The sequence below is a fragment of the Marmota marmota genome, unplaced genomic scaffold (genome assembly GCF_001458135.2).
Source record: "Marmota marmota marmota unplaced genomic scaffold, marMar, whole genome shotgun sequence".
In the NCBI taxonomy this organism is placed as follows: Eukaryota; Metazoa; Chordata; class Mammalia; order Rodentia; family Sciuridae; genus Marmota; species Marmota marmota.
The window spans coordinates 5,497,525-5,520,014 of NW_026000153.1; the positions used below are offsets into that span (position 1 = coordinate 5,497,525).

The 22,490-nt window shown below is 40.8% G+C and overlaps 1 protein-coding gene across 9 annotated transcripts in view; it reads left to right on the top strand.

Annotated features, from left to right (window-relative positions):
- The window catches only part of Creb5 (cAMP responsive element binding protein 5), a 401,653-nt gene that overhangs the window by 287,512 nt on the left and 91,651 nt on the right, over positions 1-22,490 (top strand). For 8 of the 9 annotated variants that reach the window (XM_015490176.2, XM_048786389.1, XM_048786388.1 and 5 more), the window contains 2 exons: positions 8,221-8,347; positions 14,006-14,116. In XM_015490176.2, the coding sequence (XP_015345662.2) occupies positions 8,221-8,347; positions 14,006-14,116 (238 nt within the window). The remainder of the gene's footprint in view (positions 1-8,220; positions 8,348-14,005; positions 14,117-22,490) is intronic. The other variant, XM_048786392.1, reaches the window with a different exon arrangement.

The following is a 22,490-nucleotide window of genomic DNA, read 5'->3' on the forward strand; positions in this document are numbered from 1 at the left end:
TCCCGCAGAGGCGGCGGCCGCTCTGGCTCCTCCCTCCTCCCCCATATGCTTTTCAAGAATAGAAATGGGGTTGTATGAGGTTGTTAATGTAAATTTTGGAATTTCGCTGATGACTTGAAGATCAATTACGTTCTTCTCATTAGTTAGCAAAGATCATTTATTGAATATTGTTTTCTCAAGAACCCTTGTTAATGGGAAAGAAGATCCTTGATATCTATGTTTTTACTAATTCAAGAAAATTTATTAAACACCGACAAGACACATGCACTTTCTTAAGTTTCAGAAGTCTCTGTTGTGGTAGACAAGGCGGACACAATCTCTCACTTATGAAATTTATTATCTAATTAGGAGGAAATTCATTTTTTTTAAAAAAAAATCTCTGCATCATTGATGAACTCCAATCAACTGAGATGGTAAACTCTAAGAGAAAACAGAACAGACCTAATTTGTTTGTTATATCCTGCCCAATTGGAAATTTGTAAAAGAATTATGCAAATGACCTACATGGCCAAACCAGTTTTCCCCTCTGAAATGATAACACCCATTCTGACATATGTTAGGTGCTTGATTGATCTTTGATGAGTGATTGATTGATTGATTCATTGATTGACTAAATAGTGATAAATGATAGGGGAAAGTAGGGGGTACATTGAGAGTGTTACAAAAAGGGTCCATCCTGGTGTGGTTACCTAGAGAAGGCAAGGATTACATCAGGAATCTGTGGCAGGAAGGAAGCTGGAACTTTCTGGAAGGTGGGAGAGGGTCAGGATTGGTTGGAGTGTGTGGAGTCCAGGGTCGCAGTTGAGGAGGCAGCAGAGGCTAGAGGGTGGGAATCTTTGGACCTTTGCCACGTTCTGTCACAGGGAGACAGACTTCCCATCCCCCAGATAGCAACCTGTTTTGACATTGCTATTTTACCAGTTTATAGGATAAGATGGCAGACTAGGGTAAGGCAGAAAATAGGATATAGATATAGAGGAAAAAATTCCTGAACACCTAAATGTGTCATCAAAAGAAAAGTAGGAAGGGAGAAATTCTTTTTAAAAAAATTTATTTATTTTACAGTAGAGTGCTTTTTGACATATTGCACTCACATGGAGCCCAACTTCTCATTCCTCTGGCTGTACATGTTTCAGAGTCACTCCAGTAGCATAATCATACATGTAATATAGGGTAATAATGTCTTTCTCTTTCTACCATCCTTCCCATGCCCACAACCCCACCCCTCCCCTGACTCCCCTCTACACTGACCAAAATTCCTTTATTCTTCCCTATCCCCACTATGGATCAGCATGTGCTTATCAGAGAAGACATTCAGCTTTTGGGTTTGGGGGATTGGCTTATTTCACTTAGCATGATACTCTCTAGTCCCTCCATTTACCTGCAAATGTCATAAATTTTTATTTTTTAAGGCTGAGTAATATTCCATTGAGTATATGTACTACATTTTCTTTATCCATTCCTCTGTTGAAGGACATCCAGTTTGGTTCCATAGTTTAGCTATTGTGAATTGAGCTGCTATAAACATTGATGTGGCTGAGTCACTGTGATATGCTGATTTTAAATCCTTTGGGTACAAACTGAGGAGTGGGATAGCTGGGTCAAATGATGGACCCATTCCAAGTTTTCTGAGGTAGGGAGGGAGAAATTCTTGAGGGGAAGTGTCATCTTTTTAATAGAGATCTTCTGTTGGACCTAAGAAATCTTGGAAAAGGAAAATTCTTGTTATTTTGTTTTAATTAATTTATTTATATTGCTTATTTAGTTTGTGGTACTAGGGATTGAACCCAGGGCCTCACAAGGTTCAGGCAGGCACTTTAGTGCTGATCTCCATTCCAGCCCTTTCTAACTTTTATTCTGAGACAGGATCTCTCTAGATTGCCTAGGCTGGCCTTGAACTTGAGATCCTCCTGCCTTACCAGTACCTGGGATTACAGGTGTGTGCCACAGTACCTGGTGAGAATGCATGTTTTAACTAAAGCTGCTGGTGCATTCATACCTTTCTAGAGCTAAATGTTTCTATTTCTTTGTCTCCTTTGTTAAAAGGGGAAATATTGTATTGGCCTGTGTATCTTTAGAAGATTGGTGGTGAGACTTGGGGCAGACTATGAAGTCATTCAAAAAAGATATGGCAACAGGATCCTATTGTGTCTCCTTGAATTATTTTCAGTTAATACAATAATTAAATGATGTGCTTTTAAATGTAGGTTAAACACCTTTCTTGTCTTCCCAATCATTGCTTCTGTTGGATTTTGTCACTGTTCAGGAAAAACAAGATATTGAGGACTGATCTCTGGAGAATTATTTTAGTTCCATTCTAAGGAAATATTTGCAAGGGCTCTTTCTGAGAAATAACATGAAGTCATTTTGCAATTCTCCAAAATTGTGGGTGAGAGAAGTCCATTTGCTTCTATAGAAGGTCTTGGTCATAAGTGGATGAATTTTTAAAGAAATAAATATGCAGGAAATATTGAACATTTTTATATTGATCAAAGTGTAGTTTCTTAATTAAAGGTAAGGACTAGTGGTCTTTAAGATTCCATACTTAAATAATTTCTTGATTGAAATAAGGGGATTGTCTGTTGTTTGGTGTTTCAGAATAAAATTACTTTTTATTAAACATTTAATTTATTTAGCATGTAGTATATCTCAATAAAGCTATGAGGTAAATATCATTGTTACCTCCATTTTGCAATTGAAAAACCCAAAGCACAGAGAGATCAAGTAATCTGTCCACAATAGCACAGCTGGTACATGGCAGAGCTCAGATTTCAACATAGGTAGTGTAGTCTGGCTCCTGAACCCATGTTCTTCACTAACCATTTTATAGTAGAATTATTACACATGGAATAAATTAATATATCGTCTTTCCATTTCACATTCTAACTGATTGTCGTGACAATTTGCTTTCTTTTCAAAAACAGGAATTTTAAAATTTCACTTTGTAAAAGAATGAGTAAATAAGCATTTCACAATAGAAAATGCCTTCTCTTAAGATTTAAGTGTTCATATTCTCTTCTTTAGCTATTCCCTCTCCCCACCCTGGATAAAACCAGTTTGTCAGATTAGGCCAAAAGAATTTATTTAAGAAGATCTGGGCTGAGGTTGTAGCTCAGTGGTAGAACATTTACCTGGCATGTGTGAGGCACTGGGTTTGATCCTCAGGACCACATTAAAAATAAAATACAATAAAAGGAATTGTGTCCATCTATAACTAAAAATACTTTTTAAAAAAAGAAGACACAAAAGAAGCACATATTTCTTTTCATAAGCAAATGCAAGCAGAGTGAGCAATCAATACCCTTTTTCTAGTCTGTGTGTGAAATGATATTACATTTACAAGAGAAATAAGTGTGGACCCCATAGACTGTAAGGCCCTTTCTCGGAACACCCTCTGTTTGGGGTCTAGTCATGTTCCAGATGTAGTCCTGGTATTAAGAACTAGATTCTTTATTGCTATTTTGTCATTTAATATTTAATATCACTGAACGTAGACACTGACTGCCGCCTACCTTCCAGATGCTGAGTTAAGCCCTGGGCACGCAGCAGTGAGGGGCGAATAAATGTCTTAATGGAGCTTAGAGTCTGACTCAATTAAAAGCCTCTAGCTTTCATGTCAAACCTGAGAACGGAATAGAACTCCAAAGGACTTTGAGATCGCCTACAGCCTGCCTATTCATTGGACAGGTGAAATGGAGAACTCCAAAATTCAGAAAAGTCTCTTCCAATATGACCTCTGAATCTCCTACTGCCTGCCCCGACCTTCTTTCCATATGCTTGCTCTGAAGTTTTTAAAATTTTGCTTCCCATCGAGTCCTGACATTATTATTTCTCTATCGTCTTAAGGTTTCTTTGATGTCTATGGCCTTTCCATGCTAACACTGATGTTCCAGTTTTCCAAGATAATATTCTTCATCACTGTCCTCTTCCTTTGCCTGAGCACATCGCTGGCTGATCTGTCTGTCCTGACAGTTGAATAGGCAATCCAGGACCATAGGGCTTGAAAAGGACCATAGGGCTTTCAAAGATCGGAGAAAGAGAGCACTCCACAGAGACCCTCTCAGGCCTTGCAAACCCACACTCTGGCCCTTGGCTCCTTAGAGAGAGCGAGGCTTGCCCCGGGGAACAAGGAAGACTGGAGACACAGTCCTGGATTTTCAGACACCCCCAGACTGGAAAACATCCTTTTTTGGGGGGAAAAATGAGGACATGAAATCGTTTGCTGTGGTACCTATCATTCTACTAAGGACAGTGAAAACACAGTCTGTCATCCTTGACATTTTAATTGAAAGAAAAGCTTACATAGATTTCAGCCGTAAGCAGTATGTTTATACAAGTGTATAAAGAGGAATAATCTGTCAAGTTGGAAAACTCTTAATGCTGCAGGACTCAGTTTAGTAATTGAACAATCCAACATGAGCTCACACATCTTACCTTGTTCCATGCCTCAATAATTTTTAGTAGAAATACTTTACCTAGAGGCATATGGTTATTAAAAAGGAGGCTCGGCTTGCTCAAAGTCTGGAATTATTAGCTCATGGCAACAAGCCTGCACTGGAGGAAAGACTGTTGGGTCTTTGTTTTCACAACTTTATTGCTATTTTGTCATCTTACTTGCAGAATCTAATGTGTTGTTTGGGGAGGTCTTTGTTTGCTTGTGTTTTTATTTTGTTGTTTTTGTTGAAGGAAGAAAATAGAATTTCGAATGGATAAGAGAGTTCTCGTGTTAGCATGTTAGCAGTTTCCCCAGTGTTTTACTACTTCATGCAAAGTCCAGGGAGCAGTATGAATATCAAAGGAAATGGACCATGAGTTTATTTTAGCATTAAAAAATCAATAATAACTTAGTTGTGGGAGCTAGCAAGGTGTACTGGGGGAAGCTCTGTATTGCAAGCTGAGTATAAGCCCTGCTCCTTTTCATGACCTGTGTGACCTTGGGCAAATTTGAACGTACCTGGATTCAGTTTGCTCCCAAGTAAAGTGGGAATAATGCTACCTATCTACCACGTGGCATTGTTTCAAGTCATGTGAAATTAGGGCTGTGATAATCCTTTGAAAAATATGAAACGTTGTTCAAGAGCAATATAAAAAGTTTTCTGCCCATATACTATATTAAATAACAATAATTCATTTTTTAGAACACATAAAGGGAGTTAGACAATTAATGCAATTATTCCAATACCACTCTTGCTTCAACAATTCAAGTATTCTAGACAAATGTTTGCTTCTATGGGCCTAGTTACATAGAAAATTCTTCAGTCTGGTCCTGTATTTTATTTTATTTCTTTATTTACTGGTGCTGGGAATCAAACACACTTGTGCATGCTAGACAATTATCTACCATTGAGCAATACCTCAGCCCTGCTCCTTGATATACTTAAGGATGGATAGGCAGTTTACTCTTTTCAGTTTTTATGGTGTAAAAGCCTAAGCAAGAAGCCTAGAAAACTCTATCAGTATGATAAGTGGGAGTTGGGAAATAATTTATAAAGTCTGTGTGAACCTCAGAATTATTCAGAATTCAAACATATAGGGATCTCAAAAAACCATTTTCCCACCCAAGTATATGTTGCTAATCAGTCTGACTGTTACCATTTGGAAGCTGTTATTATAATCCCAAGAGAGCCCAATACCCTGAAAGTCTTTCTTAATTAGTGAGAAAATACTTGATATTTTAAAATCTAGTAGATCTGTGCATTGCGTGGAAATAACTAACCTAATCAGAGCATTGAATTACATTAAACACACCATTCCCCAACTATTCCATATGATAGTTTCCATCATTTGGGTAAAATGAAAACTCATTTTAAATTTAATTACTTTTGCATTCCCTTTCACATCACTATTGAGTTGTTTAATTGATTTCTTTTTCAGAAAGAACACATCAATAAAAACTGATGACCAGAGTTGTTTTTAATATGTCAGGTTAGAAACTGAACGTGAATGATGCTCACGATCATGGTATCGTGAATCCAAGTAATACAAAGAAATGTTTTTCATTGTCTTTCCTATAACAGTGTGTGTTTGTTCCTGTTGGCCCTTGAAGCTTTCCTCAAGTGACAGATATATGGTCACAGGCAGTATATGTGTGTGCGTGCATGTTCGTGCATGTGTGTGTGTGTGTGTGTGCGCGTGCGCGCGCGTATGTGTGTGTGTGTATGCATATGTAGATGCATGTATATCCATCTCTGCAGATTGGGTAGATACTAATGAATGGGTAGATGGGTGATGAGGGGTCCCCTCAATGGATCTTGCTTATTATGAAACTGGGGAGTCCAGATAATTAATCCTGGGTTTGGAGGAACTATTACTGAACATTATATGCTGTGACATACAACAGTTTTCTTTTTAATCGCATTCCCAAACAAAACATTCAGACTGGAGAAAATAAAACAAGCTTTGTTGACAGGGCCACATTCCATACCTATCTGACTCGAGCTATTCACCTCTGAATGAAATATACTTTACGAACCTGGTGAAGTCACAACCTTCTGTGGTATTTTGGAGCATTGGAACCAGCAGTTCCCCCAAACTAGGAAAGCTTGAGGACCTTCACCTGGAGTACACACCTTATTGTCAGTGTGTACTCCAGATGCCCCAAGGGCACACATCAGGAAATACCCTTCGTACCTCATTTGCATTTCTGAAAAAATGCTCATTTCATTGTTCCCACCTCCTTACATCAGCCTTTCTAGGTATGTCCGCATACATACATCCTACTAATAAAACAGATTGTGATTTGTGTACATAAACATAACTTCTGTGAAAGGGCTTTCTATTCTTTTCTAGTTCCATATATTCACCTTCCTGAGCGTATAAATCTTGACTAATTATGACTAATCCTTCTAGGATGTGTGTGACCATGATGGTTAGCTACATTTCCAAAAGAGCTCTTGGGCAAAAAGAGTGGAAAACTTAATCTTTGGAATTTTAACAGCAATGTGAAGAAAGAACGTGTTGGCATTCTCTTTCCCCAGCTCAGTCTCCCACTTCCCTGTGAGTCATCCAGAGACGCCAAAGAAGGGCCTCCTTTCCCTACTCCAAGGGAACTCTAGCAGAGATTGTGCTTCCCCTAATGGAGGCCAGGCCTGGGCCTGCCTGGAGCATATGGCTGTAGCCTTACTCAGTTCTTTGCATGAGGGGGTCTTCTTTTTTCTTTAGAACATGCACTAATTCTGAAAGTACAAGTTTCTAGCCCAACATTCAGAATACAGTGGTTTAACATGGAAGACTCAGAGGGCCCGAGAGCTTTTGGTTTATTTGTTTTGTTTGTTGTTAAGTCTTTAATTTAATGGCTTGACATTTATATTGCTCCCCAGAGCAAACCCATCAGGAGATTCAAAATTTAGCCGGGGAGGTCAGTTGTTTGCCATTTTTAATAAACACAAATAATTCCCTTTTTCCCTCAGCTCTACATTCCCTGGCTCATTAAATCAATGTAAGGCTCTTAAAGTTTTCTGGGTTTTTTGTGTTTTTTTTTTTTTCCAAATTGAAACAACAGCTCAAACTGTGTACTCCCCGAAGGAATGCTTACCCAAGTTCTGCAGGTCAGGCCCAAATCAGTTTTCTGTCAAACAGCCTAACACCTCGAGTTATTAGGAAATGAGAGCTTGGTGATGGAGAGCTCACCGGGGAAAGGCTGGCCACAGTGCTGTGACCCATGGGCGGGCTGCTTTGGTCTGTGTCCTGACTTTGTTTCTTTCCACTCATTGTGGAGAACTATGAAAAAGTCAAAATCGATTTCTGTCAGGAATTCACAAATGGAGTTTATCCAGCAAATTCAGAGAATGAAAGTGTATCCAGAGCAAAGCCAGGTGAGCTTCCAGGCAGGGGTGTGGGAGAGTGTGTGTTGAACACACGGAGCCAGATCTCCAGCCCGGAGACCCTTCAAAGGCTCAGACCCAGGATTCCACCACAAAATCCCTTTCCTTAGAAGCAAGGGCTATGGGAGATTTACTGGCTTGTTTTTATTGAACATCAGTTAGATAACAAGGATCAGGAAATGAAGTAGAATTTGATGTGTTATCTAGGAAGCAGCAAAGGAAATCAGACTTGTATTTTATTTGTTATTATTTCCCTAATATCCACAATTATGTGATTGTCCCATCAGTGGGTCTGATCAGCTGCACGTTGGACGGGTGGTGTCCCCACTGCTCCTGGACTCTGGTGAGACAGGCTCAGAGCATTGGAAATAATGTTTGTTTGTTTTCTTTGTTTCAGGCCTGTCCCAGGCTCTCTATCTTCTCTGCTACATCTCCACAACAGACAGAGACAGCCCATGCCAGCCTCCATGCCTGGGACCCTGCCCAACCCTACAATGCCGGGATCTTCTGCCGTCTTGATGCCAGTAAGAGTTTCTGGGTGTCTCTTTGGAGCACCTCACTCCAACTATGGCTTGCCACTCTTTTAGCTTTTTTTTTTTTATGGTACTAGGGGTTGAACTGAGGGCCTCATGCTTGCTAGGCATGCACTCTATCACTACTTTTCTACTCATGACATCCCCCAGCCTGTGGCTTGCCACTCTTAAAAGAGGAAAGGGAAAACTGACCTCTAAGCTGTCTGTCAAGAAAGCAGCTGCTTCAGAGGGGAGGGCTGAGCTTGAATAAAGTCTTGCAACCCTGTTTCAGGAATTAAACATAAATTGCACTTGTTCAGGGCTTTGAAGTGCCAGTTTGCCTTTGCGGCCCCGTTGCCCATCCCCAGGCATCTTACTTACTTTCCTGGACTTCAGCGCCTTGCTATGAGACAGGGTCTCTCATCTTCTTGCTGGTGATAACTGGTTCAAAACTAGAGATGGTTTAAATTATACAGGAGAGTGTTCATAGGTTATGAGCAAATGCTAAGCCATCTGATACAAAAGATTTGAGTGTCTGCAGATTTTAGTTTCAAAAGGGAAGGGGTGTTCTGGAACCAGTTCTCTGCAGATATTGATGGATGACTGCACTCTGGAGTCCCCAACTTGAGTAGTATACAGTGGCTTTAAATTGCCAGTGAGTGGTCTAGCCAGAACTGAGAGTTATAATTATAGTAATAATGATAATAATGATCCTACATAATAGCTGCTAATATGTGTTTATCCATATCATGTTCTATAAATCATGCTAGCAGCATTTATTGAGTACTTACCATATGTTGGTCACTTTCCAAGTACTTTGTTAACACAAGGAACAACATTCTGAGATGAGTCTTTTACTGTCCCCATCTTCTGAAGGAGCAAAGTCAGGCAAGTCACTTGCTCAGCTGAAAAGCAGAGCTGTGGAGTCTTGAACCCAGAAATTCTGTCTCCAAAGCCCATTCTTTCACCTACTAAATGATATGTACATTTCCTCCCTTCACTTTCACAGCAATCCCATGAGGTAGGTACTGTTATTATACTGATCTTACACATGAGGAAACAGAGGCAGAGAGACTGAGTTTCTTGGCTGACGTCACACAGCTGATAGGTGATAGAATCGGGATTCAGGTAGTCTGACTCCTGAGTCTCTACTCATAATCATCATATGATCCCTTCTGAAAGTAATAGATAATCATACCAGAATGATTTGGACTAATACAAAGCAGTTTTTCTGTCCTTCCACCTCCTCCCTTTCCTTCTTTCTTCCCTAGATTGTGTGTTGGTGAATATAACTGGTGGTGTTATTTACAGGGCTGCAGGAGTCCTCTAAAGCCCTACATTCAACCCAAACCCTCCCACAACTGATTAGCAGTATTTTGCAAAGTATTTGAAGTTATTCTCCATGTTTTTAGATCATTTTATCCTCACAGCAATCTTGTGGGGATATGGTATCTATAATTACTGATATAATCGCCTCATAGATGATAAGCCGAGTAAGAAGTTTTGAAGAGAGTTGTCCAGTGTCACGTGGTTTAGGAGTGTAGTAAATGGAATGCATATCTCAGCTCACCTGAGAGGTCAGACCGGCCCTGGTGAAGGACTGTGTGTGCTCCTTTCTGCAGGAGGGTGCTGGGGGATACAGAAGGGCTTGTGGATTCAGTTGAGAGCAATTGGCCTGCCCACTACAGATGCCTGGTTGTCCTGGCTAGAAACAGCCACTATAACCTTGAGCTAGAGGGTGGACAGGTGATGCCAATTGACTTCACCTGCAATGCTCTCCCTAGACTTTTTTTAGATGGTGGAGAATAGCACCTCAGTGCAGTTAGCCCAGATTTTATTCAACTTAACCAATTGTACCGAAGTTTCCATCACAAGTTGTCTTCCTTTAGGTTCTGACTTCCTCTTGTCCAAAATTAGTATTCTCTATGCCGTATTCAGAAAAATACTACTACAGACAACTTTCCCCCACCTCAGTTTGGCTAAGCTGTGGACCATTCCTAGGGATAAAGTTAGGACACTTGGGCTGAAAGGGCTCTGAGAAAAGATACCCGGCACCAGTTTCCACATTATCCCATCATACAGCCTGACCTCTTGTTCATACTTTAGGATAGAAGCAAAGATTCAGGTTCATGGTCAAGAGCCAGTATAGACTAAAAGGCAGGGAGGCCACTCCCTCGGGAGTTCTCAAACCCTTGTGCATGACGTGTAGAGCTGCCATGACAGTAGGTGTCAGCCAAGAGCAGTGATTCTCGGCTGGGGGTGGTTCTGTCCCCCAGGGGGTATTTGGCAAAAACCGGATATGCTGTTAGTTGTCGGCACTGGACTGGCATGGGGAAGCTGATATCTTAGTGGGTAGACGCCACAGATGCTGCTAAGCATCCTATAATACACAGGATAGTGCCCACAACAAAGAGTTCCTTGATCCAAAATGTCAGTGTTGAGCTTGAGAAGCCCTGGTCTTGAGTGAAGCAAATGTTACTAATGGAAAATAACGCAGTGTCTTTCAGAAGTAGATCCTAAGAGTTCCAGGCCCTAGAAATCCAGACTTTTCTTCCTTAGTGTCCTGTCACCAGCTCCTCTGCTATAACTTGGATCTTTCCCCAAAGATCACGCTCTGGGAAACCACAATTCCCTGGGCTTAAATCTGCAGACTATGTCTTTAGGTGAAGGTGAGATTCATACCTGATTTGTAATGCCTGCTGCCAGGATGCACATTTCACAAAACATAGGTCAGAAGGAAAATGATGTCATCATTTATTCATTCCACAGACTTCTGTTAAGCACCTTTTTTTATGCAAGCACAGTGCTAGATGATGGAGATTAAGAAGACCAGGGCAGGTTTTGCCTTCAAGGACTTCAGAGGGTGTAATTTCTTGTCTTGAAAGTCAAATGCATTAATAATTTGGGAACATGAACTTTACATTTACTATTACAAAAGCTCAGTGACATATATACAGTCTAGCTTTTATTTTCCAGTGTGTGAAGAGGGGAAAATTCTTTATTTGGGAGTTATTGTGGTGCTGGGGATTGAACTCAGGGCCTTGCACATGCGAAGCAAGCACTATGCCACTGAGCAGCACCCCGGAGTCCCTGCCTGGATGTTTACCAGCAGTGCTGAATATTACCCATTATTGAACAAACTTGTTCCATCTCCTGGCCTCTTAATTCCAGGCAACTTTTTAAAGTTGAGCTCACAGTGCAGATGGGGCCTTGTCCTTACTTCGAGGAGGCGCTTTGCCCACGCTGTATGTCTATGTGACAATCGTCAGTAAGATGGAAAATGCAATATTTTTTAATAGATAGAAAAATGAAGCCAGTTTGAAACCAGTATATGATGAGTCATGGAGTAGAAATAGTCATAGATGAAAACTTTTCCCAAAAATGGAAGGCTTGCTGACTCTGGATTCAGAAGCCACGAGCAGACTGCTCTCCGCTCTTGGTACAGCTGGTAGTTTAGAAGACACTGGACAAACATCTGTACTTATAAAAGATCCTTCTTTGGAAAATTGAAGAGAAAAAGCTCATTTGGACTTGGGTTTCCCTCTCAAAGAGGAAGAAGGGGTCAAATGCTATTCTGACTCTCCCATTTCCAGCCTCTGAGAGTGAGGATTATAAGTAGTATGTATTTTTCCCACTTTTTTTATTGGTGCATTATGGTTATACATACTGATAGGATTTGTAGTAATACAAATTTGTATTAATGTAGCAATACATTTTGGGAGGCAATTAAACTCTTGACTTCTTTATGACTTACCCACTAGAGTACATGAATGTACCTAATGGCACTGAACTTGATGAACTTCATGGCACTTACCACTGGTTAAAATGGTACATTTTATGTTAAATGTATTTTACAATTTTTTAAAAAGTGATTGAAAGATTAGACTTTTAGGCTGCCCAGAGATTTAGGAGATACATGGAGTGAATGTTTTATTTTTACTGAATTGATAAGGCTCAAAAAGTTTTACTGAAATACTCGGGAATACATGGAAAATTTGCTTTTACTAGCTCCTCTTGAAAGTTTCCTGTATCCACACCTTGCAGGATAACTGATCAGCTTATTGGCTAAAATCAGGCTAAGCACCCACCTGTCAGTCAGGAGAGAGCTTTTCGCTAACACTTTTACTAATTCAAAGACTAATGTCATAATTGTACCCAACCCCTGGAGTAGACACAAAAGGAATCACAGTGGCAGAATCTCGGCAAGAGAAGACCCCTTGACTAAGCACGGTCATTTAGTTCAGTGATCACACTCAAGCTTCCCTCTAATTGGTGGGATTTCCATGCTCCATCCTTTGAACCTCCACTGATTAGAAACACCCATATTTTCCAACACTTCCCAGGTTAACTTAGAGTGAATACCTGGCTCCCCAAATTTTCAGCTATTGTTTTTATGTTCACCCTTTGGTAATTATATTGAAGAATTGGTTTTCCCTCTGAAGAAAGTCTAGTTATTTTCTGGGTGATATTAATAATAAATGTACTTGCTTTAGCTTATTCTGTGAAGTGTTCATTTTCTACCAAACAGAAAATATTATTAATCAGTTCTTCCTTGACTCAAATAAAAATTTTGCTGTAGAAGTTGAGCAATCCCTGATCTGAAAATTCAAAACCTAAAACTTGGTTGTGCCAACATGATGCCACAATTGAAAAATCCCACATCTGCCCCCATGTGATGGTGGTAGTCAAATGTGGGAGTGTTCAACAAACTATATACAATTACCTTCAGCCTATGCATATATGGGGTATATGAAACATAAATGAGTTTCATGTTTGGACTTGGGTCCTATCCCAGCATATCTTATTATCATATGCAAATATTTGAAAAATCTGAAAATATCCTAAATCTGAAACACTTCTGGTCCCAGGCACATTGGATAAGGGACACTTACCTTGCATTTACTTCTTAATAGGCATACCCTGAAGACAAAAATAACATAACCCAGCTCAGGTATTTGGATGATGTTAATTCTGAAGGGACAGAAGGCCAGAGGAGGATACTGCGGGAGCAGTCATTCATATGTAATCCAAACCCTGCAGCTACCTAAGGCTCAGTTCTTCAGTGAGGCATTGACCAAGTTCAGAAGGAAAAGATACACCCAGGCAGTGGCTTAAACACTCCTGCTGCCTCATTTCAACTGTATTTATGGAATGGAGCAACAGGAAGACCCAGTGCATTGGGAAATGTGGCTTTTAAGATTGTTTATTTTTCCTTATTCCCCCAAAGATTCATGTTTACTATATAAAATTTATAGGGGAATATATCAAAGATATCCTGAGATACCACTTGGTATATTATATATCCTTTTAGCATTTTTCTATGCATATATTATTTCTTACAGCCATAAAAATTAGCATAATTAGTGGTACTTGGAATGGATGCAAAAGTGGAAATATTCAGTGATTTTGTTTGGAAATCATCTTTCATGACATCACAGTTCTCTTTGCATGGGGAATCTTCCTAGATGGCACAGCTTTGAGTGATTCCTTGATGTCCTTGGTTCAGCTCAAGGCTCAGGGGTGCATTGCTCACCATGTACCAAGCCTGTGGGTTTCTGGGGCTTCTTCAAAGAAATGCTAAAGGATCTGCTTGAAAGGGAAGTGGCATCTTTGTCTATGCCTTGACTGTCTTTCTCAGACTTCTAATTCTGTTGCTTTCCTTTCTCTTAGATGGAGAGACAAATGTCAGTGAACTCCAGCATCATGGGGATGCAAGGTCCAAATCTCAGTAACCCCTGTGCTTCTCCCCAAGTCCAGCCAATGCATTCAGAAGCCAAAATGGTAAATAACTGCTATAATCATCCTTTTATTACTTCATGAATTTTTCTTCTGATTTTTACTCTGACACCCAAATGTTAGTTAAGCCAGGTAGAAGGCTTCCTTTCCCCTCCACCGCCCCCCATATTGCTCTTTCTCTGGAAAGGCAGAGTTTAGAGATTGGCTCCCTTTGAAGATATTTGTTACAGACCCTTGGCATCAGATAAGCATGTCCCAAGTGTTACATTGGCGCTGGTGTTAATGAAAGGGACAATTGAGGTTTGGGGAGATCCATAGAAGTTGGGGTGGGATTTACTCATTATGTGAAATAATCCAAAGTTCTAAGTCCTTCTTCAAGGTAATTACAGCTTCAGTGAACTTTTTTGGTCCAAATGTCATTAACACAGACCTTTAATTCTTAAGTACACACTGTTATGGAAATGCTTTGTGGTTTTTTTGTTATAGTTGTCAGATGTGGTATTGATTTGAAAGGATGAGAGGCTTCATTTCCTTGCAACCTGTACTAAAAAGCGTGACTTCAGGTGACAAGGTTCAGTGACTTTTAACGTGATATTTGTGTGCGCTGAGGTCATTCTTTCCAATCTCAGTGATAGATTTATGCATCTATATTCCACTAAAGATTGATAAAGCCATGCCCCTCTCTCTCTGCAATACAAAGTAAACTTGCTGGTACTATTTAGAGAAGTTATTTAAAATAGGTCATTCAGTGTTTGCTTAGTTAAATTCTAACACCAAAATTAGTCAAGTATCAAGTGACTATAAAATACAGCCCAGCAGATTTTTTAGTGTCTGATATTGTATAAGGAAGGCATTTGCTAGAACTTTGAGGTTTATCTGGTCTGCTGACTGCACTGGAGACTGTGCGTGTTGGTTGGTGTGAGGAGGTTATGGACAGCTCTGAAAGCTAGCCATCACCTCCCACACGGGGTGGAGCCAGCCCCAGGGACTTCCTTTTCAATGTCAGCAAGTTTTTTTTGAAGCCCATTTTGGTCACTTTCGCTTAAAAACTTCACTCATCTGATGTGCAGTTTCTTGACCCGAGAAATCAACTGAACTCCCAGTGTTGGCTACTTTGGGCAAATAAAATCTGTGGTCAAGAGAGCTCTCTTTACTGTGCCACAGCCCCCGTGACGTGCCAAATGGCACCAGCCTCGCAGCAAAGCTCGTTAAATCTTTTTGGATTCGGCAAATATTTTTTCAACTCAAACCCTTTCAGAGCCAAACCAAATACTTGCTGGCAGAATAAAGTTCAAACTGGCATCTGTTTTGGAGACCAAAGTAATGCCATTTACCTTCTTTTTTTTTAAAGGAAAATAAAAAATGAACTGTGAAGGTACTTAAGAAAAAAACAAAATTAATTTCTTCATTTGCAAATGAATAGTGTTGTGGTTCTGGGTCTGAGACAGTATGCCCCCATCTGGATGGTTCTGGAATCTTCTTATTCCTTCAGGGTCTGTCTTCCTTTTGAGGGATTTTCTAGACAAACTTTAGATGGATTCTAAGTTCCAATTCCAAACAGATTTCTCTGCTAATTGATTTTTCACTGGATTTTATACCACTACTTGACTATCACCCTGCCTCTCCAATTGTTAGCAAAGAAGGAATATGCCCCCCAAAATAGTACAGATTAAGAATCATTTACATGCATGCAAGAAATCATATAATAGGGCAAATTAATGGTGAATAATGTTGCTGGAAACAAAAGAGAATTGGTCTGTACTTATAAAAATAGTGTTAGTCCACAAACCTTTGCTGAGTTGAATTCACTGAGCAAGCACACCACTCTGCTGATTCATGTTCTAAGTGAATAAATATTTCCAGGCCCATGAGGTCGGGGCTGATGAACTCGACCATGGATATGGGGCCCAGGGAGCACAGCTATTCTTTCTGCCTCCAACTCCCACCCCTACTACCCCTATTATTGCCAATACATTAATCCAAAGGGGGAAATGGTAGTATTGCCCCCTTATGTTTAGAAGAATAGCATTTACTTAGTTATGCGCAAAAGAGTCAAGTGAGTGAATTATAAAATGTCATTCAGCATTTCTGATCTTATTCTGCCTGTTTTATTCACTGGAGAAACCGGTCATTGCCATCAGCTAACCACATGGTATTTTCTAGCAGCTTTGGGGCTGATCAGATGAAAATGTTTTATGAAATCCAAAGTAGTGAGGGGGAAAAAAAAAATCTTCCTCGATTTTAATGTCAGCCAGAGCCTCTCCAGGTTTCTCTGAACGATGGGCTTTGTTTTTCTATGCCTAATTTTCTTCCTGTGTAAGACTGGAATGGATTCCAGATTTCAACTGAGAGTCTTGTTTCACTGTTTTCAAGGACTTTTCCTTAGGTCACACATGGGCTATTGTGATGAATGCACTCGGCAGGGTGTGTTCTCAGAGCACACAAGTAACCAGGGAGGTGTTGCCCACACAGTGCCACCGCAGGCTTTCTCTCCTGGGGACAGTGTCAGAGGGTTCATTGCAAACTCCCTATTGCCCCAGACAAAAGACATCACCCCGAATCTCTGGTGAAACGTGGAGGTCTAGGAGGTGGACAAAAGCTTAAGACAGGTTCACTTTCAAAGCACAACTTTGTTAGAGGCCATCTGACTAAGGGCTTTCCCATCAGAATGCATCTGTTTTCCTTGCAGAACCTCAATTATTTCTGTTGCAGGAGAGAGCAAAATGGGTATTCTTAACAACCTCTCAAGTGTGTCAATCTGGGGCATCCTAAATCAGGAAGCACACGTGCCGATCTTTGGATCTAATGTACATTAGTATCAATGAACTGTCCAATCAATGGTTATCATCATTCTGACTGATTATGTTTTAGTTTTATGGCTTGTTCCTTTTCTGCAGAATTAGGCCAGTGGGCATATGGCTTCACAATTATACAAGTGCATCTGCGCATACTAGGTTTCCTTGGGGCAGAGCAGACTCAAAGCCCTGAGAGACTTCCATCTTTCTGACTACCCCCAATCGGTTCTTCTTTCCAGATTCTTGGGTTCTGGGTGTTTAGGTAGAAATGGGGTCGGCTAGGAAGAAATACACTGGATACCTAGTGGACATTTTTAACATTCAAAGGGGAAAGGGAGGGAAGAAAGGGCATAAGCAGAGAGAAATGGGAAAGGGGAGGGAGGAGAAGTCAGAGGGTGGGGGAAGTGTGCATCACAGTGGGACAGGTTTCCAGTCTCTGCAGTGTTCAGGAGGCTCTGGATTGAAGGAACTCGGCATCCAGTGTCACGCAGATTTGTGTTCATTTCTTTTGGGGGGACTTGAGCCAATTTTATCTCACTTTTGTTTAATGAAATTGAAAGAAATTTGTTTTAAAGAAATTGATAATAAGTTTAGTAGCCAAATAAGCAGTAAGGGGTTGGGGGATTCATCCATATACGTGTCTCACTAAGAATGAGGTGACCACTATTCTAGAAACTGATTAGAAGAAGTGATGGCATATAAATGGCTGTTCTCTGGGGGCTTTGGAGGCCTATCCACATCATAGCTTCAGTTTGGAAGGGGTTAGTAAAGGCTAGAGAGTATTGATATGAAGAAGAAGGTATTTTGGGCTGTGACCTAATTTTGTCCTCGATAGCACCATGAAAAAGCATCGTCCCCACTTTATAGCTGAGACTGCTGAGGCTCTGAGAGGTTTAAAAACTGGCTAAATGAAACATCACTTGGCACAGGCTGATCTCACTTGTGATCAAAGCTCTTTGATCATTACATTGATTCTTTGGATTAAAAATTTCACAGTATTAAGCTGTCAGTAACTTTCAGATTAAATCAAATATAAATCAAGTTTATTTATATTTACATATAAAAGATGGCAAGGATAGTTCAGCCTCCGGATCACCTGCAGAAGATGCAGAGTGGTTGGTGGTGTGGAGCTTCTCCCTGGTTTAACCAATGCTCTGTAGACACAAACTAACCCAGCTCCACTGCCTCTTCACCCAAACACATTTTCGTCTTGTCTATTCTCATTCTCCATGTCCGTCTCTCTCAGTTGCTTTCCTTCAACATCTAGGTTCCTTGCAATGTAAAAGGTCCCATGCATGAGGTCTGAATTCAGTCAAGTCCAGTTGAAATAATGGGAGGGGACCAAACCTCACTAAGGAGAAAGGGTGGGATGGAGTGGGCAGGGACAACGGTGGGGATGAGAAGGAAAGGATAAAACCAGATAAATTCCAAGCCAAGTAAGCAGCCTATAAAGAGGAGCTGACTACATTTGATTTCTTTGAAAGAGACTGGCAAACAGCAGCCATCCTATTTTTTTTTCCCCTTGAGAGAAAAGCAATATGAGTGTTCCTTAGAAAATAGAAGTTCTATTATCGCTGCCCTCGTATGAATTGAGAGAGGCTGTCAACACCTCGAGCTGTTTCTTCCATGGTGATGATCTGTCCATGCTTTATTTTGGTCATTGATTGTCAATACCTTGTCTGTAGTTGAGTTTATGGTTAATTACATAAATACCTAAGTATATGCATTAATGAATGAATGAAAAAAAAAGACTGTCTAGTCAAGGCCTTTCAGAAATGGAGGGTAATTAGAAAAGGCCTTGTCTGAACCCCTCTTTTCATAGGGGAGGACCCCAAGGCCCACTAAAGACTAAGAGGGATCCCTCCATCATTTAAGAACAAAGCTAGCCAACAAGCTCCAGCCTTCCCGTTTCTACCCAAGGACTGTGCCTTTTCGGTCAGCTCTACTGATAAATCACTAACAGTGCTGCTGTTGGCTCCTGGTTTCCTCCCCACACACTGGCAGACAAGAACTATGGCAGTATAATGAGCCATCCGTGGTTAAATATCCACTTTGTTTTGAATGTCAACCTGGGTGTGTTTGTGTTTGCCTTTTCCCTCCCTAATTATCGGGCTGGATGACTGTTTGCCTACGAGTGCCCCTTGGCCACCCACTGTCCAACAGATAAATCACAGAGAAGCCTGACTCCATGTGGAGCTGCCTAGAAAGTCTATGCACCTGAAGAAACAGTCTCCAGGTAACATCTCTCGGGCAGTTCTGAGAAATGCAGTTCTTCGATTTGCCTATTTGCCTTAATCTTTCCCAGCTTCGTTTCCTAAAAGTTTAGGAATAGAGGGCCCTGAATGAGCAGGCTGTCTGCTTGGAGCTCTGCAGCCAGGCAGGAAGAGCTGTTGGCTTTAAGGAAGTGCTCATTAACTTTTGAATCAAGCCAGAGGACCTGTGTCCTGCAGCTAGCAATCAGAACACAATTATGGTCTGAACTAAAGTGACCACTGTTTTTTTTCTTTTTTTCAGAATCATCCTGCTTCACAGCTTAAAAACCATTGTTTGACGGGTAGACCAGTAGGAATTATGTAAGATCCGTGACAAAAAACAACAACGACCTGTGCTCTCATTTAATAATATGCAATTTGCCTTCTTAAGGTAGAAAACAGTGATTGCCAACTTAAGCTAGCACTTATGTATGTGGCAAGAACCATATCAAGCATGTTGGCTATGTGTTCTCATTTAGTCCTGACAATAGTCTGATAAGGGAGATACTGTTCATCTCACTTTCCAAAGGATACGCTGAGGTGTTGGGTGATTTCTGGAAACACACATAGCTGGTGAAATTTGGTGCTGGTATGTGAACCCAGGCATTGGGTCTTTGGTCCTGGTCCTTAATCATGTTTTGATTAAGTAGCAGGGATGATCATCCTATGAATTTATATTAGTAAAGGGCTTTGTAAATTCCCGTATACACTGTCTCATTGGAGCCTCATAGCAACCCTGGAGGATCAGCAGGAAAATATTACTAATCCTCATTTTAAAGGCACAGAAAATTTAAGTGACGTTTCCAGAATCACACAATAGTATATCACCATCACCGGGCCTTGAGCTCTGTTCTTCTTTGATTTTTGTCCTGTTTCCACTATGTCAGGTCATCCCTGGTGTCCCTGTGGCAGCTAATTCTGAAGAAAAGCAGACCTTTGTAAAGGTTAGTGTTATCAAGTAAGACAGGCCACTTTTTAGTTTGTGCCTATTAAATTCTGTAAGCCTCATTGAGTAAAACCTGAAGAGAAGTCTTCTCCATAGTCCCGAATGGCCAAGTGCTAAATTTGAGTTTAGCTCTTGTCACTAAAGAAGAAAAGGTACACATTGAGAACTAATAGAAGCCCTAGCTCCATTCTGTCGGCTAAAAGTGTGACCTCTCACCTGCCATTGCCAGTTTCCCCAATTTACCTATAAAAAATTTCATGTGGGAATATATTTGTCACCTCTTTAATAAAACATAATAAAATAGTAAAACATAATAATAAAACATAAATAATCAGATTATGAAATCACTGATGGGCGCTAGCAACTATTTATTTATGTCCCCCAGAACAGACTATGTTCCTATAAGAAATTATATTCCATGTGCCAGTCAGAACCCAAACATGTGAGATGATCCATTTGATTATATCTTTCTTAGAAACAAGAATTTATAAATTATCAACTGTCTATCAATCACCAAATTTCAAAGCAGAGAAGGGTTTTGGAGATTATTTTAGCAAAATCCTTTCCTTTGAGAAACAAAGACCCGAACTCGTCTAAGATCACAAGCTGTTAGTAGAAGGGAATTAGAACCGAGATTCCTGATTGTCAAGTTCATTGAACTTCCCTCTCCAAGTGCTAGTCAGGAGTGGACAGGGAAAGCCTTCTGCTGACCACCCTGAGTGTGCTTTCTAAGAGGACTGTCCCTGAAACAAATTCTGCAGAATTCGATTAGTGGAGCAAAGTACTTGGTAGAGACAGAGGGTCAGACAGCTTGTCCCTTACATGTCAACTGGGAATCGAAGGGAACCATCAGGTTGCCCCAAGGAATGGGCTCAATCCTCTGGTTGATCCTGGGGCTTGGTGGTCATGACAGCCAAACACAAAGCTGTTCTCATTTGCCAGTCAGCGTTTCATTTCTTGGCGTTGCATGAAAATTACCTTGATTTTTGCCCAACATCGACCAACATAATAGCTCCACATCACGTCACCACTTTTTCTTCAGGCTCCCACAGCTCTGTGCTGTCCTGGATGTGGAGTGCCGAGGGAGCCCTCTGCTTACACAAGCACTAAAGGTTATTGAACTAGATCTCAGTCTGATCAGATCTCTTCTCAGGGCTCTCGCTTCTCCACCCTCACAGCTGGCTCCTCCTGCACACGCTCAGACATTCTCCCAGGACTCATTGTCTTCCCAGTTTTATTTCTTTCTCTTTCTGCCAGTATCCACCCTGTTTGGGTCACCATGGTAATAGGTGAAATACAATCCCAATATTTGCTCACTGCCTCTGTCATCCAGCCCAGCACGCGCATTGCTGGGTCTTGTTTTTGTGTTTGTTTAATGTTCCCAAGCCTGAGGTCAGACGCATCTGGGCAAGGAAACTGCACAGGGTCTGGTTCAGAACATCCTCTCTCAACGTTTTCAGCGCGTCTTCCCCGTGTATGTGTGTACGTGTGTGCACACGTGTGTCCCTGTCTGTTTTGGAACACTGTGGGAATAAGTTCATCTTGTGTCAGAAAAGCCAGGGGGAGAAAAGGAAATTTAACAAATCTTGTTACAGGGAAGCTCTGCTCTGCAGAGATGTATTTTGGTCTTTTTCTTGGAATGTACGTACACTTCCCAAGATTTTTGCCAGCACAACTAATAATGAAAGTTTGCTTTGCACTTTGAGATGATGGTTCTGCCTTGACTTGGTTTTCTATGTGGTAAGTACAGAAGATCTGTCAGAAAATTCAGGCTTTGAGGGGGTTGGAAGCTGTGGTATTGGGGTAGATAGGAGGCAAAGTTTTCTTAAAGGTTTGGTGTTTTATTTTCATAAAAAACAAAAGGGATAATCCAATCTTCTAGTCTAAAAATAACAGAGAGTATATATTTTTTCTCTGTTGGTATCCTTTCAAAATTCTCTTTCTATCCTGTTAGTTTGAGAAGCTAGCTGGAGAGTATTGCATGATTGTTTCATTTGCCTTAGTATGAATTAGAGGAATTGCTAGGTTCTCAGAATAGTTAAGTCCCAACAATAAAGGCACACACTCTGGATAGTTGTACTTCGAAACTACATGCACAGTCACCAGAGAAGAAGGTGTGTTCAAGGAGAACGAGATCTCCATCCAACTGTGGTCTTGTGTTCCAGAGATTAAAGGTGCAACCAGGCAAGTCAGTAACCTGATTTCAACCCAGGACCAGGATCTGAGGTGTAAGGAGCACACTTGGGTAGAATTTCAGAGTTGGCCAAGGGTTTCACTGGCAACCTTTTCTGGAACATCCTTCTCCCTTTGGACACTCTGTGTAGGACTGCATAGCACCTGTGTTTCCATAGCACGTGAGCTTCAGTCTGGTTCCTCTCCCTTGCAGCCCCTTCTCCACTCAGTTCTACCTCTCAATATCACTCACC